Here is a 16,502-nt window from a genome sequence, read left to right on the forward strand (position 1 = left end):
CCAGAGCCTGGAGCCCGGCCTGGCATGAGCAGGATGCCCTTGACCATCATTGATGGTCCCTTTGATGACTAACTGGAAAATGCAGCCGAGACAAGTCACACGTAGTACATCTTCATTTAATGGCAGCTAAGGCTAACTCACGAGGTGTGGCCTGGCATGTCGGTGGTGGTCTTGTTGGGAGGGTGGTGTGCACATAGTAGGTGGGGGTGTGCACATAGTAGGTTGGGGTGGTCTGTGGAGTGGGTGGTCTGCACATCCTAGGTGGGACCTGGGAGTTGGGTGGCTGGGCTCACCCCGCTCCATGGCTTGTTCCCGACAGCACATCAACAACGAACACATCCACGGGGAGAAGAAGGAGTTCGTGTGCCGCTGGCAGGCCTGCACACGGGAGCAGAAGCCCTTCAAGGCGCAGTACATGCTGGTGGTGCACATGCGCCGGCACACGGGCGAGAAGCCCCACAAGTGCACGGTGAGTGGCGCCCGGGCACGGTCCTTCCTCACTGCAGCGTCTGTGCCTCCCTGAGGGCCTTCTGCCTGTCTTGGGTCCTTGAGACCCCTCACTGCCTGCTGCCCCAGACCTTTGATTTACTCTTTCTCGGGGCGTGCATCTTGTAACTGCGGTGGGGGTGTGCCGGTGTCCCTGTGGTTGTGTCTGTATGGTTGTGTCCGTGTGACCATGGGCCCCGAGGCACAGCTCTACCCCCGCAGTTCACTTGGCTGGATGACCCCGAGCTTGGAGGCACTCTGCAGTCTGTTCCCTGCACAGAGGAAAGCTTCATAGTCATTCACAGCGTGAGCACTGATGGGTTAAAAATCACATTGGTTAAGTTAAAAAAAAAGTGAACACAAAGATGAGACCTTCTGGACAGTCTGCCTTATGGAGGCCAGAGGATTTGTGAGTGTAATTGGTGAGCCTTTAGCACAGAGAATTACTCCCTCTTCAAGGGGCTGTGGCCCAGTGATGCAGTGGTGGGGCCGCCGCTGAAGCGTCTGGGAACGCCTCCTTGTGACTTACCATCCTTCATAGATTCCAAGACATATATTTTGTTCTCGTTTTAATATCTCTGAAATCAAGCTGCCTTAAAATCGGTGGTGTCCAGGATTCAATGAAATATGCTAACTTTCATTATTTTTTTAATTGAGATAAAATTCACATACCATCAAGTTGCCCTTTTTAAAAAATGCACGGTTCAGTGATTTTTAGTATGTCCACAAAGTCATGCAGCCATCACCACTAGCTAATTCAGGAACACCTTCCTCACCCCAAAAGGAAACCCTGTGTTAGCAGTCCCTTTCCGTTCTCCCCTCTCCCCAGCCCCTGACAACCACTGGTCTGCTTCCTCTCTCTAGGAATTTGCTTGTTCTGGTCAGTTCATGAAAATGGAATCTACAATGTGCCCGGCTTTGTTCACTTAGCATGTTTTCAAGATTCATCCATGTTGTGGCACATATCAGCACTTCCTTTCTTTTTATGGCTAAATGATACTCCATTGTATGGCCAGCACATGGGGGTTTTATCCATCATCAGTTGACAGATATTTGCATTGTCTTCCCTTTTTGGCTATTATGAATAATGCTGCTGTGAACATTCAGGTACATCATGTGTGGACATGTGTCTTCAATTCTCTTATGTATATACCTAGGAGTGGAGTTGCTGGGTCATATGGTAACTCTCTATTTAACTTTTGAGGACCTGCCAGACTGTTTTCCCAAAAGTCAGCACATTCTGCATTCCCCCCAGCAAGGTGTGAGGGTTCCAGTTTCTCCACATCCTCACCAACACGTGTTACTATCTTTCGACTATAGTCATCCTAGTGGGTGTGAAGTGGCATCTCATTATGGTTTTGACTAGCATTTCCCTAATGACTGATGATGCTGAGCATCTTTTCATGTGCTTATTGGCCATTTGTAATCTTTGGAGAAATGTCTGCTCAAATCTTTTGCCCATTTTTGAGTTATTAGTTATTTTATTGTTGAATTTTAATAGTTTTACTAGACCCTTATCAAATATATGGTTTGCAAATGTTTTCTCCTATTCTGTGGGTTGTCTTTTCATTTTCTTGATGGTTTCCTTTGAAGCACAAAAGTTTTTAATTTTGGTGAAGTCCAATTTTTTAATTGCTTGTACTTGTGGTGTCCTATGTAAGAAACCATTGCCTAATCCAAGGTCACAAAGATTTACCCCTATGTTTTCTTCAGAGACTTGTTTGTTTTTTTTTTTTTTGAGGAAGATTAGCCCTGAGCTAACATCTGCCGCCAATCCTCCTCTTTTTGCTGAGGAAGATTGGCCCTGAGCTAATATCCATGCCCATCTTCCTCTACTTTATATGTGGGATGCCTACCACAGCATGGCGTGCCAAGCAGTGCCATGTCTGCACCTGGTATCCGGACCGGTGAACCCCAGGCCGCCGAAGCAGAATGTGTGTACCTAACTGCTGCGCCACTGGGCCAGCCCCGCTTCAGAGAGTTTTTTATAGTTTGCAAATACATAGTTCTATTTATGTAAATATAAAATACGTATATAATTTTATAGGGTAGCTCCTGCATTTAGGTCTTTGATCTATTTTGAGTTCATTTTCATCTATGGTGTGAGGTAAGGGCCAACTTCATTCTTTTGCCTGTGGTTATGCAGTTCTCTCAATCCCCTTGTTGAAGAAACTGCTCTTTCTCCCACCAAATCGTCTTGGCCTCTTTATCCAAAATCAGTTGACCCTTCATGTACAAGTTTAATTCTGAACTCTCAGTTCTGTTCCATTGATCTCTACGTCTGCCCTCATGGGAGTACCACACACAGTCTTGATTATTGTGGTTTTGTAGTAAGTTTTGAAATTGGCAAGTGTCAGGCCTCCAAATTTGTCCTTCAAGATTGTTTTGGCTCCCTTGGTCCTTTGCAGCAAGTTCTGAACATAGCCCTCCGAGCGAGTGGTAGCAACCCTATCTCTCTGATATGGGCTGTACATGGTGGAAACAGATAAAGGCATTTGGAGCCAAGTGCGCTCAGTCAGATCGTTCAGGAATAGAGGGGAGGATGTGACGAGTGAGCCAGCTCCTGCTGGGTCTCCATAGCCTCCTGAGGGCCATTTTCACAGATAGTGGGTGCACCTGCAGTATCTTTGGAAGAGGTGCAGCTTCCTGCAATGACCCTTCCTTCCTTCTACCCTCCCTGCCTCTCTCTCTTGCTCCCTCCTTTCTTCCTTCCTTCCTTCCCAAAAATGTTTCTTGAGTGCTGAAAATGTTTCTTTTTGTCAGGCACTAAATGATAGGAGCACAGAAATGAACGAGGCTTAGAAGGTACCTGCTCTCATGGAGCATATATCCTAGTGGGAAGGCCAGATGACAACGTGGTTAAGCTCATCACCAATTGTGTTAGGGAATATAAATGAAAAAGGGTGGACTGTTATGATTAAGAATATCAGAGAAATGCTCTCAGAACAGATGACCTAAAAGACTAAGGGAGGGAGCCAGGCCAGGGCCGGGGTGGGAACAGGGGCGAGGTTCCAGCCAGAGAGGACTGTGTGTGCAAAGGCCCCTTGCCGGGAAGAACTGAGTGGAGTCAAAAGACTGAAAGGAGACCAGCATGGCGAGAGCGAGGGTGAGGGTGGCCAGCTCACTCAAGGACGTGGAGGTCTCTCGATTTTCTTCTCAGCCCATGTTAACACACAGGAAAGTTCTAATCAGGGTGTGGCATTGGGAAACAGTTAAAGATAATATTTTCTAAGAGTTTTTAATGATATGGGAAGATTCTCACAATGTGCTGTTAACTTTAACAAGCAGAATACATAACTAAATAATTGCTATCTTCGCAATTTGGGTTTAAAAAATCGTGTGGGGGTGAAATACAAAGCCACCAGGAGACCTGCCTGGATGTCAGCAGTGGCTGTCCCTGGGCAGCCAATGGTTTTCATTTCCTTCTTTGTACTTTTCAGTCCTTTCCAAGTTTTCTAGAATTGCCATATGTCAGTTTTATAATCAGAAAGGAAGGTAAATGTCAATGTTAAAATACAGACTCCTGGGCGCACCGTTGGGGTGGAGTGGAGGAGGGGTCTGGGGAGGAGGCAGGCTCCCTGCGTTGGATCCAGGAGCCCTCACTGACCGAACCCGCCTCTCCCCAGTTCGAGGGCTGCTCGAAGGCCTACTCTCGCCTGGAGAACCTGAAGACACACCTGCGGTCCCACACTGGGGAGAAGCCGTACGTGTGTGAGCACGAGGGTTGCAACAAGGCCTTCTCCAACGCCTCAGACCGTGCCAAGCACCAGAACCGCACCCACTCCAACGAGGTACCTTGGCTGGGTGTGCACCAGGCTTGTGCAGGGGCCCTGCTGACACGTGCATGAATGTATCACCCCATGGCTTCTCGACATCTGTAGGCCATTCGGTAGCCAGGTGCCAGGTCCCACTCCCCGCCCCCCCACAACAACTGGCTGTCTGAGCTCAGGACGCATCAGCAGGCCCCTGCCCCTGTGGCCTGGGCAGCTGGCAATGACATGCTCTAGCCACCAGTGCTACCTGGGCCTGGCGTAGCTGTCAGCCCCCCCGCCGATGGGGCACAGAGCAGCCTTTGTCTCCCCAGGGAGCCAGAGCCCCCAGCAGGGCTGAGAGAACCCAGGGAGGGAAGTCGGGCAGGAGCCTGTGCTGTCTGCTGTCCTGGTCCCAACCCAGCCACTCAATTGCTGTCAGTCAGGTAGGCTCAGGAAAGAAGGTTTCTAAAAGCTTACATTTTAGACCCAAAGGGACTTGCTCCAAGGCTTATAAGAAATTAGAGGATTTCCCAAATGTATATGCAGCCCATAGTCTCTACAGACAAGAGCTAGCCTTGGAGAGGTGTACGTATGCGTATTAGCAATTATGTGTACGCACGTGTGTGGGTGTGTATCAGCATGTGTATGTATGTGGGTGTGCATGTACATGTGGATGTATCATGTGGGTGTGTGCATGCATATTTGTGTGTGTGTATGAGTGTGCCTGTACATGTGTATCTGCACATGTGTATGTGTGTATATACTGAATGTGTGTCAGTGGAAGTGTGTGTCTGCACGTGAGTGTGCACGTAGCTGTGTGAGCATGTGTGTATACATGTGTGTGCATGTATGTATGTGGGTTTCAGGGTGTGTGTCTGTATGTGGATGTGAGTGTGTGTGTGTTTCAGCTCGGGATGAGGTTCAGAAAGCCTGGGTTTTCTGGGTGACTTTGAGCCCGTCTCTTTGCCTCTCTGAACCTGTCTTCAGCAGAGAGTCCTAGCGCTGTCTCACAGCTTTAAGGAGATCATACACTTGCTTCTGATATAAAAATCCCAGCGCCCTCGTTACAGGGGAGGCAGCACAGTGACCACACCGGACTCTGTCCCTCATCCCTCCACAGTGTCTGATCCGTGTCCCCAGATTGTGGCGGGAGTTCCTGGACCACATGCTTACCTTCAGGGGAAGGTGGCAGGCAGGCGGGGCAGGGCTGGGCTCCTGCAGGCCTCGGGGGGAGCGGCTCCATCCAGAGGGCACTGGCTGCAAATAGGTCGAGCACCTCCCCGCTGTGCTGGCCAGGCTCTGCCAGAGCATCGGGCATGGCTGCGAGAGAATGGGCAGTGCCCCCTTCAGAGGCTGTCTTCGTATCCCGTCCATGATGCAGGCCTGCTTCTCTTCCCAGAAACCCTACATTTGCAAGATCCCAGGCTGCACCAAACGATACACGGACCCCAGCTCTCTCCGGAAGCATGTGAAAACAGTCCACGGCCCAGATGCCCATGTCACCAAGAAGCAACGCAATGACGTGCACCTCCGCGCCCCCCTGCTCAAGGAGAATGGGGACAATGAGGCCAGCGCTGAGCCTGGTGGCCAGGGCTCCGAGGAGAGTGCCGAGGCCAGCAGCACCAGCCAGGCTGTGGAGGACTGCATGCACGTCAAGGCCATCAAGACGGAGAGCTCCGGGGTAAGCAGAGCTGGGCAGCAGAGGCCCCATCCACGCCCTCCACCTCCCAGGAGGCCAAGCCCAGCTGGCACGAGGGCCCTCGGGGGCCCAGAGCCCCGACTACAGCTGTGGGCTGCGCCCCGGGCTCCCCCCTCTAAGCACATGATAATGTCTCTCCTCTCCAGCTCAACTTTCCTCCTTTCACCCCCTTGAGCTTCACACAGAACCTGTCTTGTGCCAGGTCCCATTCTGCTGGGCAGGCTGTGGGCGATGGGAATGCCCGCCTCACCATGTGGTCAGTCTGCAAGGGGGCGGGGGTGGTCCCTGGCATCTGCCTTTCCAACTAGCAGCCGAGTGCCGCAGCCGGCCGCTCCCTCTGTCCTGTCTCTGCGTCCTCGCCCCTCTGGCCTCCACTCCTTTTGTTCTAACCACCTGTTCTTTGTCTCCGCCTCTTTCTCCTGACTGTACCTCCCCTAAGGATAGACGGTACTGAGGTGAGCGGAGAAGCCGGGGCGGTGAGGGCGGGCTGGCCTGTGCGAGGGTGGGCTGGGCTGCCTGGGCGGACACTGACCTGTCAGGCCAGGCCCCTCCTGGGCCCGGGCAGGTCGGTTTGGATAGGTAGACGGCAGGCACTGCAGGTGGGAGCATCGGAGCAGGGAAAGGCTGGCAGCAGGAGCCAAGCCGGCAGGTGCAGGAGTGAGCGGTGGGGTCCAAGCCTGCAGGAGGGACAGGGCTGTGGAGGTGCGAGTTCAGGCTGCAGAGGAGAGAAGGACCGACCTACAGGGGGCCTTGAGCGCCAAGAGGGTGAATGTGGGTGGTGCCACAGGCAGGAGGGAGCACTGCAGCTTCCCCAGGAGAGGTCCTGAATTTGGGGCTTTCAGCCTAGGAATGAGCCCAGGGGTGCCACGTCTGCTCCACCCAATGAGGTGAGCCTCATTTGGGCTCAAACCCCAGGTCACAGTGGAGGTAGCCCAGGTTCTGTGGAGCCCTGCTCTGTACACATGCACCACGGGCTCTCTGCGCGACTCCACCCCGACCCAGAGGGAGGGCTGGTTTGGGGTCATCATTCAGCAGTTCTGCCCTCCTGGGTCATCCTTTCCCTTCCAACAGCCTGTCTCTGGTCTGTTGAGAAGACCCCACATTCGCAGCCTCTCAGCGTTCCCTGCTTCGTCGTGCAGCACATCGCTCTTTTGGGAATGCTTAATTCTCCCATTCATGTCAACTTCATGCGGCTGTGGCAGCCTCCACGGGGCACAGCTTCAGAGTGTCCACATACGAAAAGCTCAACAGGCAGAGCTCTGGCCAGACTCCCGCTGGGGGAGCTTAGGAGCACCGGGGATGAGGGCTGACAGTCACTGGGTGCCTTTTGCGTGCCAGATGCTTTCCATCTCTCCACTAACCCTGTCCCAGAGGCAGTTCAGGTCCCTCTTAGAGTTGGGGAAGCCAAGCTTCAAAGAAGCGATGCTTCGAAAGCACCTCCTCGTGGCAGCTTCCTTCCTGCCCCTGGGTGTGCAAGGATGCGGTGTGTGTGCAGGCATGGGTGTAGGGCCAGGTGGGTTCTTGCACCCTCTGAGGCTGTGCCTTCTCACCACGCCCCCTGCAGCTGTGTCAGTCCAGCCCCGGGGCCCAGTCGTCCTGCAGCAGCGAGCCCTCTCCCCTGGGCAGTGCCCCCAACAATGACAGTGGCGTGGAGATGCCGGGGACAGGGCCTGGGAGCCTGGGAGACCTGACAGCTCTGGATGACACGCCCCCAGGGGCCGACGCCTCAGCCCTGGCCACTCCCTCCGCGGGTGGCCTGCAGCTGCGCAAACATATGGCCGCCATGCACCGGTTCGAGCAGCTCAAGAAGGAGAAGCTCAAGTCACTCAAGGACTCCTGCTCATGGGCCGGGCCGGCTCCACATGCCCGGAACACCAAGCTGCCTCCCCTCCCGGGAAGTGGTGAGTTGAGGCCTTGGGCATGTGGGCAGGGGTGAGAGAGAGCCTGGGGCAGCGCCCACCAGGTTCACCTCCAACGAGCACAGTACGTCTCCCTGGATCCCCACAGTAGGACAGATCTCACCAGCCATTGCACAGATAAGGAAATCAAGGCTCGGACGCAAAAGTGCCACCTCAGACCAGTGAGAGCTGAGACTTAGCGCAGGCCTGAGTGGCCCCAAAGCCCATGCTCTTTCAACTACACCATGCTGCGTCCCCATCAGGTGATCTCGCTCACATCATCCTCTTCCTTGGCAGTCATTCAGTCACGTATCAGGCACCTGCCGTGGGCACTGTGGCAAAGGTCCTGGGCAGGACAGCAATATAATCCTGGCCCCTGTGGTTAGAGGAGCCGACAGTAGGAGGCCACCAGAGACACACTCAACCACAGAACAAGAGCTCAGGGTAGAGCTGTGCAGAGGAAGGAGAAAGCACATCAGCTGGGGAAGAGCAGGGAGGACTTCATGGAGGCGGCGGCCCTGTGCTCAGCCTCAGGAGGTGTTGGCCAGGCTTTGAGATGGAAAACGTCTTCAGGAGCATTTCCTGAGTGCTGACTCTGTGCTGGGTACCAGGCACATCTGGGCACTCAGCCATTAGGCTGCCCTCTAGGACCCAATGGCCTGTTGCGGTGGACGCTGAGATGCACCACCCAGCTCTCTCTTGAAGGGAGGGTTTGCTGCCCCAGCTGTTGAGGGAACTGCTGGCCAGTGGCCTTCAACTCTCAGCCTCATACAGAGATGGCCTGGGTTGCAGACAGCTGCCTCACCCAAGGTCACCCCTCCCGGGGTGGCCCCCATCCCATGCTGATCCCCACAGGGTGTGAGGCCATTCAAGGCCCAGAGCCCCCTGTGAGATCAGCGGAGGCTGTCGTCAGGCGTGGGTGGGAGCTCACTTCCCCTGGCTGGGCTGCCGCTCTTCCTCCCTTCCTTGAGTGTGGACCTCAGGGCCCCCTATGAGCAGCCTGCTCATAAACTCAGCTCCAGGGAGCCCGACTGGCAACACCCATCCACGGATGGTGAGGGTGCAGGGAGGCTGTGCCCAGGGCCCTTGCTGGGCACCCGGGCCCTCCTCTCAGTAACCCAGCCCTATGGAGAGGTACGTTTTACCTAGAGCTGGAGAAACTGAGGACCCAATGTCATGAGAATTCAGGGCCAGCCGGGCAGTGGTAGAGGTAAGGTGGGGGTCAGGCCTCCTGACTTCCACTTGCCCACCCTTAGCAATAAGGTCCATCCTTTGTTCACTCGCTATTCTTTCCTTCCTTCCCTCCTTTTTTCATTCAGAAATCAGTGGTTGAGTGCGTGCTGTGTGCCAGGCCCCGGCCGAGGGCTCTTAGGGTCAAAGCAGGCAGTGCATCGCCCCCTGTCTCCCGCGCTGACCCCTCTCCTTCCCCGCAGGCTCCATCCTGGAAAACTTTGGCGGCAGCGGCGGGCCGGCGGGGCTGCTGCCCAACCCGCGGCTGTCAGAGCTGTCTGCGAGCGAGGTGACTATGCTGAGCCACCTGCAGGAGCGCCGCGACAGCTCCACCAGCACCGTCAGCTCGGCCTACACGGTGAGCCGCCGCTCCTCCGGCATCTCCCCCTATTTCTCCAGCCGCCGCTCCAGTGAGGCCTCGCCCCTGGGCGCCGGCCGCGCCCACCACGCCAGCTCGGCCGACTCCTACGACCCCATCTCCACCGACGCGTCGCGGCGCTCGAGCGAGGCCAGCCAGTGTAGCGGCGGCGGCGCGGGGCTGCTGCAACTCACGCCGGCGCAGCAGTACAGCCTGAGAGCCAAGTATGCGGCGGCCACCGGCGGGCCGCCCCCAACGCCGCTGCCCGGCCTCGAGCACGCAAGCCTGCGGACCCGCCTGGCGCTGCTGGACGCTCCCGAGCGCATGCTCCCGGCCCCCGGGCCGCGCCTGCTGGGACCGCGGCGGGGCAGCGACGGGCCGGCATACGGCCCCGCGGGACCCGCGCCCACCTTCCCGCACGAGGCCCCGGGCGGCGGCGCACGGCGGGCCAGCGACCCGGGGCGGCGGCCCGAGGCACTGGTGCCCCCGCGGGTGCAGCGCTTCCACAGCGCACACAGCGTGCACCCGGGCCCACCGCCCTGCGCCGAGCGCCGCGGCCTCCGCCTGCAGGGCCACGCGGGCGCCGACAGCAGCCTGGCCTGCGGCGCCTACTCGCCCCGGCCGCCCAGCATCAGCGAGAACGTGATGCTAGAGGCCATGGCGGCGGGGGCCGACGGCGCAGGGCCGGAGGCCAGCCTCGTGCTGCCCGAGGACGACCTGGTGCTGCCAGACGACGTGGTACAGTACATCAAGGCTCGTGCCGGCGGCACCCTGGAGGAGAGCACCCAGCAAGTCTATGCCCCACAAAGCACCTGCTTCTCCGAGAACCCCAGACTGCCCAGCCCCGGGCTGCATGGCCAGCGCAGGATGGTGGCTGCCGACTCTAATGTGGGCCCCTCAGCACCCGTACTGGGAGGCTGCCAGCTGGGCTATGGGGCCCCCTCCAGCCTGAACAAAAACAGCATGCCGGTGCAGTGGAACGAGGTGAGCTCCGGCACCATGGACGCCCTGGCCAGCCAGGTGAAGCCGCCCCCCTTTCCACAGGGCAACCTGGCGGTGGTGCAGCAGAAGCCAGCCTTCAGCCAGTATCCAGGCTTCAGTCCACAAAGCCTGCAGCCGAGCCCTGGGGGCCTGGACAGCACGCAGCCACACCTTCAGCCCTGCAGTGCAGCTCCCCCTACCACCAGGGTAAATTATATGCAGCAACTGAGGCAGCCAGGGACAGGTGGCCCGTGTCCCAGCATGACCACCACTGTGAGCCCCCACACCAGCTACAGCCAAGCCCACCCGCAGCTGAGCCCCAGTACCATGGGTGGGGCCCTGGACCAGTTCCCCTCATCCTGCAGCAACATGGCAGCCAAGCCAGGCCACCTGGGGCTTCCCCAGCAGATGGAAGTTGCTCCCGACCCCGCTATGATGGGCAACAGCCGCAGGGAACTTGGGGTCCCCAATTCCACTCTGGCTGGGATGCCACCGCCTCACCCAGCCCAGAGCTACCCACAGCAGAGCCATCACCTGGCAGCCGCCATCAGCCAGGAGGGCTGCAGCCAGGGCCCCAGCCTTCTGCCTTCCCACCAGCCTGGCTTCATGGAGCCCCAGCAGGGCACGATGGGGCTGGCTGCATCAAGCTTTGGCCTAGTGCAACCGCGACCACCCCCTGAGCCCAACCCTGCTGGCCGCCACCGTGGGGTGCGTGCTGGGCAGCAGCTGGCCTATGCCCGGGCCACTGGCCACGCCATGGCTGCCATATCGGCCAACCAGGAGATGGCAGAGTCTGTGCCCAAAGGAGTTATGGGCACCATGGTGTCCTTGCCTCCTCAGCCGCCCCCACAGGACACGGGCAGGGCCCAGGACCACAGCATGCTGTACTATTATGGCCAGATCCACATGTATGAACAGAATGGAGGCCTGGAGAACCACGTAGGCTGCCCGGCCATGAGGCCCCAGCCACCTCAGCCACAGGCCTGCCCGGAGAGCGTCCCGCCCCAGTCCTTGCCCTCACCAGGGGTCAACCAGGTGTCCAGCACCGTGGACTCCCAGCTACTGGAGGCCCCCCAGATTGATTTTGATGCCATCATGGATGATGGCGATCACTCAAGCTTGCTCTCGGGTGCCCTGAGCCCCAGCCTCCTCCACAGCCTCTCCCAGAGCTCCTCCCGTCTCACCACCCCCCGGAACTCCCTGACTCTGCCCTCCATCCCCACGGGCATCAGCAACATGGCCGTCGGGGACATGAGCTCCATGCTCACCAGCCTGGCCGAGGAGAGCAAGTTCCTGAACATGATGACCTAGGGCCCCAGCCTCTGGTGCTGAGCGGACCCGGAGGAACCATCCCTTCCCCGAGCACAGGGCTTTTGTTCATTTCGTCTTTTTCCAAAAAAGTATTAAATAGGTCTGAGGGGGTTTGCCAATGGCTGGTTCAGACCACAAATGCTTTAAGGGTGGGTTTATGTGCATCCTGTCTGGTCTTCCTTTGGATTATTTTTCGGGGAACACTGAAAAAAATCTCGACAGGAAAGGCAAGGCAGGAATGAAAACTTCATTTACACAGTGCTTCCCAGCCTTGGTGTTTATAGGACCACTCTGTTCTGGCTGCTTTGCCTCTGTCATTTGGCTAATGAGGGATTACATTGGCCAAGGGCTTTACAAGTACACAAGGAAAGAGGGTAGAGGAACCACATTTGGGTTTGAATCTGAAAGCCATACTGGATATTCTCATCTGGGAAGAGGAGCTTCTCATTCCAGTACCTGCAAGGACAAGAAATCCCTGGCCCGCCAGAACTCTTCACTGAAGCTTAATTCTTGAGGCCTCGAACGTGTCTTGCCACAGAGGAAAAAGAGATTTTATGTGGATGGTTCAGAAGCACATCCTGATTCCAAGGTTGGTAGAGCTGGCGTCTCTACTCTGCAAAGCTGAGTTTGCAACTGGCAAACTGTCCAAGTGTATGTGGATGAGTAAAGTATGGAACTATTGCCAGAAAAAGGAAAGAAAAAACTGTAATACTCGGGGCCAGCCCAGAACTGCCCTGGCCTCTCCAGACCGTGTTTACTGTGTCCGTGCATGTAGAATGTAGCCCTTCCCGAAAACACTTACTTCTAAATACCTCGGGGCTGCTGGAGCTGCTGCGGGTTAGGGATGGACCGAGATGAGCCAAAGCGTGGGATGGGGACTCAGGAAAGAGAGTGCACCCGGGGCCCCGCCTGAGGCCGCCCTGAGGTCTCCCAGTAGGAGGAGGAAGTCGCCTGTTTACCCAGTCCTGTTTCTCCACTGCACTATCCACCTACCGTGGAAAGCCCCAGGGCTCAACGGCAGCCTCTGCTCGGGCTCCTCCGGGCCCTGCTGTCCTCTCACCGGCAGCCCAGTGGTCTGTGCCAGGCCACAACGTGCAGTCGTGGTATCGTCTGCACACCATTCCTCGGCCCTCCTGTGCATTTCATGGAGAACGATGACATGCATGGTGGTATGGGTGGGGGTGGGAGGGTGAGGGGGTCGATTCTTGGGACTCTGCGGGATCAGCACTGAATTTTCCTGTTCAGCGTGACCAAGCCCCACCTGGAAATGGCATTTGGAACTGGCATCAGAAGGCATCGTTCCTAAACGTGCTGTTGGGTGAATTGATGCATCTTCCCCACCACACACGCATACACACACACTTTTCCGTGCCGAATTTGGGGCAGCCTCACCGAAACCAACTGCACCACTATGAGCTTGATTCTGACTATGACCCTGGCTTCAACCAGGTCAGGGCCCACGCCTCCCCTGGGCCCTCTGCCTCTCAGAACGTCAAACTCATTGTTATGGTCCAAAGACGAGGCCAACTCCAGTAACAGCCCTGGGCCCCTCCAGGGGTCCCGGCTCTGCAGGGCGCTCATTCATCCCTGACCTAGGATGTCTATGGCCGTTCCCAGCCTGTATATAGTCTGTACAGAAGACATCAGCCCTGAAAATACTATGGGTGAACCATCCAGCCAAATTTATATTCCAGACATTTTTAGCTTTTTTTACATGCTATGAATTGAGATGACATGCTCAACTTGTAAATAAGTCTTTTTGTACATTAAAAAAGTAATTTTTTCATAATTTATTTGGTCTGTCTACTTCTTCCTTGACAGCAGTTAATGAGAACCTGAGCAGTAAATTTGGTGCATTTGAACAGAAATTAGGCTGTATTTTTTCTCAACCGTGTCAAAATTGACTGTCCCGCCTTCACCAAGAAATGTTTAATGCTGAGGCATTTACTGGCTGTTTGTTGTCTCTCTGGGCTGGGGGCGGGCACAGTTTGACGTTCACAGTGAATGTCCGGCTGTTCTTTGCTGAGCTGGTCTGAGCATCTCATTGATTTGCTGAGAATGATGCATACCAAATCCAGGCGGCGGCCCAAGCATTCCTTGTGCCGAGTCCGCCTGGACAGGCAATCTGGTGAGCACATCTGAGTCGGGATGGGGTTGGGAGAAGACGGGCAGACCCCTGTGCTCTAATGCAGGCAAAAGGAGAGAGTCAGTGCCGGCAGGTGGAGCCCCAGAATACCCAGCAGCCGGCCTTGGGCAGACGGCCCATGGGGAGCAGCCTTGAGCAGGGGCTCAGCCCTAGGAGGCAGCCCTGGCAGCTGCATAGGGAGGGCTCGGGTCTAGTGGGCCAGCAGTTGGCCACTGGCAGAGATTGGGCCCCTGCAGTCAACCTCAGGGGGGCATGTGAATAGGGCAAGAGGCCTGGGACAAATTCTGGAAAACAGCGGAGCGCGGGGTTGGGGGGGAGCAGGGCGGGGGGGTGGTGTGTGCCAGAACTGAGTTGGAGGGCGTAGAAGTCACCTTCTCTAGGGCCAGGCATGCTCAACATCTGAAATCCCAGCCTGGGGCCCTCTCTCCTCTCCATGCGAAAGACCTTGACACCCACCTCCAAAGCCACATGGAGGACATTCAAACTCAAAGCTAATTGTCACTGAAAGGGTGTTCTGGAGCCACCTTACTCCTTTCAGACCTTAAGACACAGGGCATTGCAATCCAGGGTGCATCCTTGATTTCATCTTTACTCTGAGGCTGTGTTTCCCTGGCACAGCCCCGGGTTTGGTCTTTGTGCCCCAGGCCAAATCTTAATTTGAAGATCTTTCAGTGGTTGGAGGGACTGGAAATGAGAAATCATTTCATTTTCTGGATCCTGCATGTAAACCGGTTGGTTCCTTCCTGAACTCCTCTCTTCCTTGTGGTACCTTATCATTTACAGCGCAAGGAAGCCCGTGTTTACAATATTCTGCCTGGAAACTGGCCTGCCCAATTCCACAGATTCTTAGGTACATCTTCTCCTCCCAAACTACCATAGGCAATAATTTTACCAAGCATTTCTTCACCACATAGCACGGGTCACCTTTTCTCTTGCCCTGTTTCAACCTCTTGTAAATCTCCTCAGTGCCCGGTTCCAACCCTATGCTACATGTGTTAGGCCTTTATTAGGGCAGCCTCCCATCCCAGGTACCATTTTCTGAATAAGTTAACTATAGCCCAATAGTACCGTCTAATAACAACCGCAAGAGCCCAGAAGCATACAACAATTAACATTTATTTAGCTCAGGAGTCTACGAGTCAGCTGACGGGAGGCCTGCCGGGCTGGGCATGCTGAGGCAGCTCAGTTCTGCTCTGCGCCTCCTCCCTTGGGACCAGAGCATTGCTTGGACATCTAAGGGTGATGGTGCAAGCACAGAAGGCCAAGCAAAAACACAGGAGGCCTCTTAAGGCCTAGGCTTGGGAGAGGAAGCAAGTCACGTGACTGCGCCCCAGTTCAACGGCAGAGAGAAGTGCACTGCTCCTATGCGATTATAAGATATAATTCTATCTGAACAGTAATCCAGCCAACCACATCCTATAACCCAGCTTTGATCATAATAAGACTGACATTGTAGCCTCTGTCTCCTAAGTCTGTATCCTAGTTGGTTCTAAATCCAAAAGGGGAAGACAGCGGGGTCACTAGTTGGTACCCCATAACCAGTGATATGCCAAAGCCCGCTCCTGAGCCTATTACGTGCATCTCTTCCCAGCTCTGCATTCAGAGACTTCACTTTGATAACTCGACATCTCCCCTTTTGGGGGATTTACATCATGGAAGTCAGCAAATACTACAAATAGGGCTTCTCCCTTCTCACCTGCAGAGAGCTGGTTGCTAAGCATTTGCCAGTATTCCTAATAACATACTAAAATACTGTGAGTTGCCAATAGCCTGATATGCCCAGAGGTCTTTTCCGAGTTTATATGTCTGCAAAACCCATTTTGTGGAGAACTTGTGAGTCCAGAGTGCCCTGGGCTTGGCTACCTCATCATCTAATTTAGTGGCTTTCAAACTTTAAAAGCCATGCAATCTTTTGTTCGCACGAAATTGGCTCTATAAGCCAATTTTAAGGACACAATTAAAAGTGGAGCTCATCTGGCTGCATTTGGGAGCAGGAGACCCAGAGCCACACACATTACACATTCCACTCCCCGATCCGCCCTGTAGCTGCCCAGAAGCAGCACAGACAGACGTCTCCAGCATGGAGTCTGAAAACCAGGTATCTTGCTCAACACCAAAAGAACTGAGGCCCAGAAAAGTTGTGAGCAAGTTTTGAAAGAACTAGAGCCTCTCTTCCTGGAATCCCAGAAGTCAGCGGGCTCCCAGCACGCTGAAAAACACAGGCACAGCCCGTCTTCCTGTTCAACCCTTTCCTTCTCTCCGCCCCGGGAGGCTGAGTTCTTGGAGGGTAGGAGCTATGCCTGATCTACCTGGTCTCTGTGTCTAGCACGTGGGATCCATCGCAGTTTTCTTTAGTTCTGCTCAGTCTTTTCCAAATAGAGTGGTTCTAGAAGGCTTCCTGGAGGAGGGGGAGCTGAACAAAACCGTGAGAGACGGGCAGAAATTGGATCTTGTAAGTGGCCCTTTCAGAATGTGTCTGAATGTGAGGCCGCGTCCAAAGGTGTCTACAAAGAACTCTGAGCACAGATGAAGCTGCAGGAGCTTTGAGGCTGCCCCTAGAGGTAGTGGGTTTGGTTTGGTTTGGTTTTTACTAGATGGAAAGAGAGAGAGAAGAAGGGAGGAGGAAGAGGAAGGCTGTGAT

At 55.3% G+C, this 16,502-nt stretch overlaps 1 protein-coding gene across 9 annotated transcripts in view; it reads left to right on the forward strand.

Annotated features, from left to right (window-relative positions):
• The window catches only part of GLI2 (GLI family zinc finger 2), a 252,502-nt gene extending 238,991 nt beyond the window's left edge, over positions 1-13,511 (forward strand). For all 9 annotated transcript variants that reach the window (XM_070507496.1, XM_070507498.1, XM_070507495.1 and 6 more), the window contains 5 exons: positions 320-469; positions 4,113-4,277; positions 5,638-5,919; positions 7,502-7,838; positions 9,269-13,511. In XM_070507496.1, the coding sequence (XP_070363597.1) occupies positions 320-469; positions 4,113-4,277; positions 5,638-5,919; positions 7,502-7,838; positions 9,269-11,715 (3,381 nt within the window). In that variant the 3' untranslated portion in view covers positions 11,716-13,511. The remainder of the gene's footprint in view (positions 1-319; positions 470-4,112; positions 4,278-5,637; positions 5,920-7,501; positions 7,839-9,268) is intronic.
• Positions 13,512-16,502: the final 2,991 nt, after the last annotated feature.

This window comes from Equus asinus, chromosome 4, assembly GCF_041296235.1.
Source record: "Equus asinus isolate D_3611 breed Donkey chromosome 4, EquAss-T2T_v2, whole genome shotgun sequence".
In the NCBI taxonomy this organism is placed as follows: Eukaryota; Metazoa; Chordata; class Mammalia; order Perissodactyla; family Equidae; genus Equus; species Equus asinus.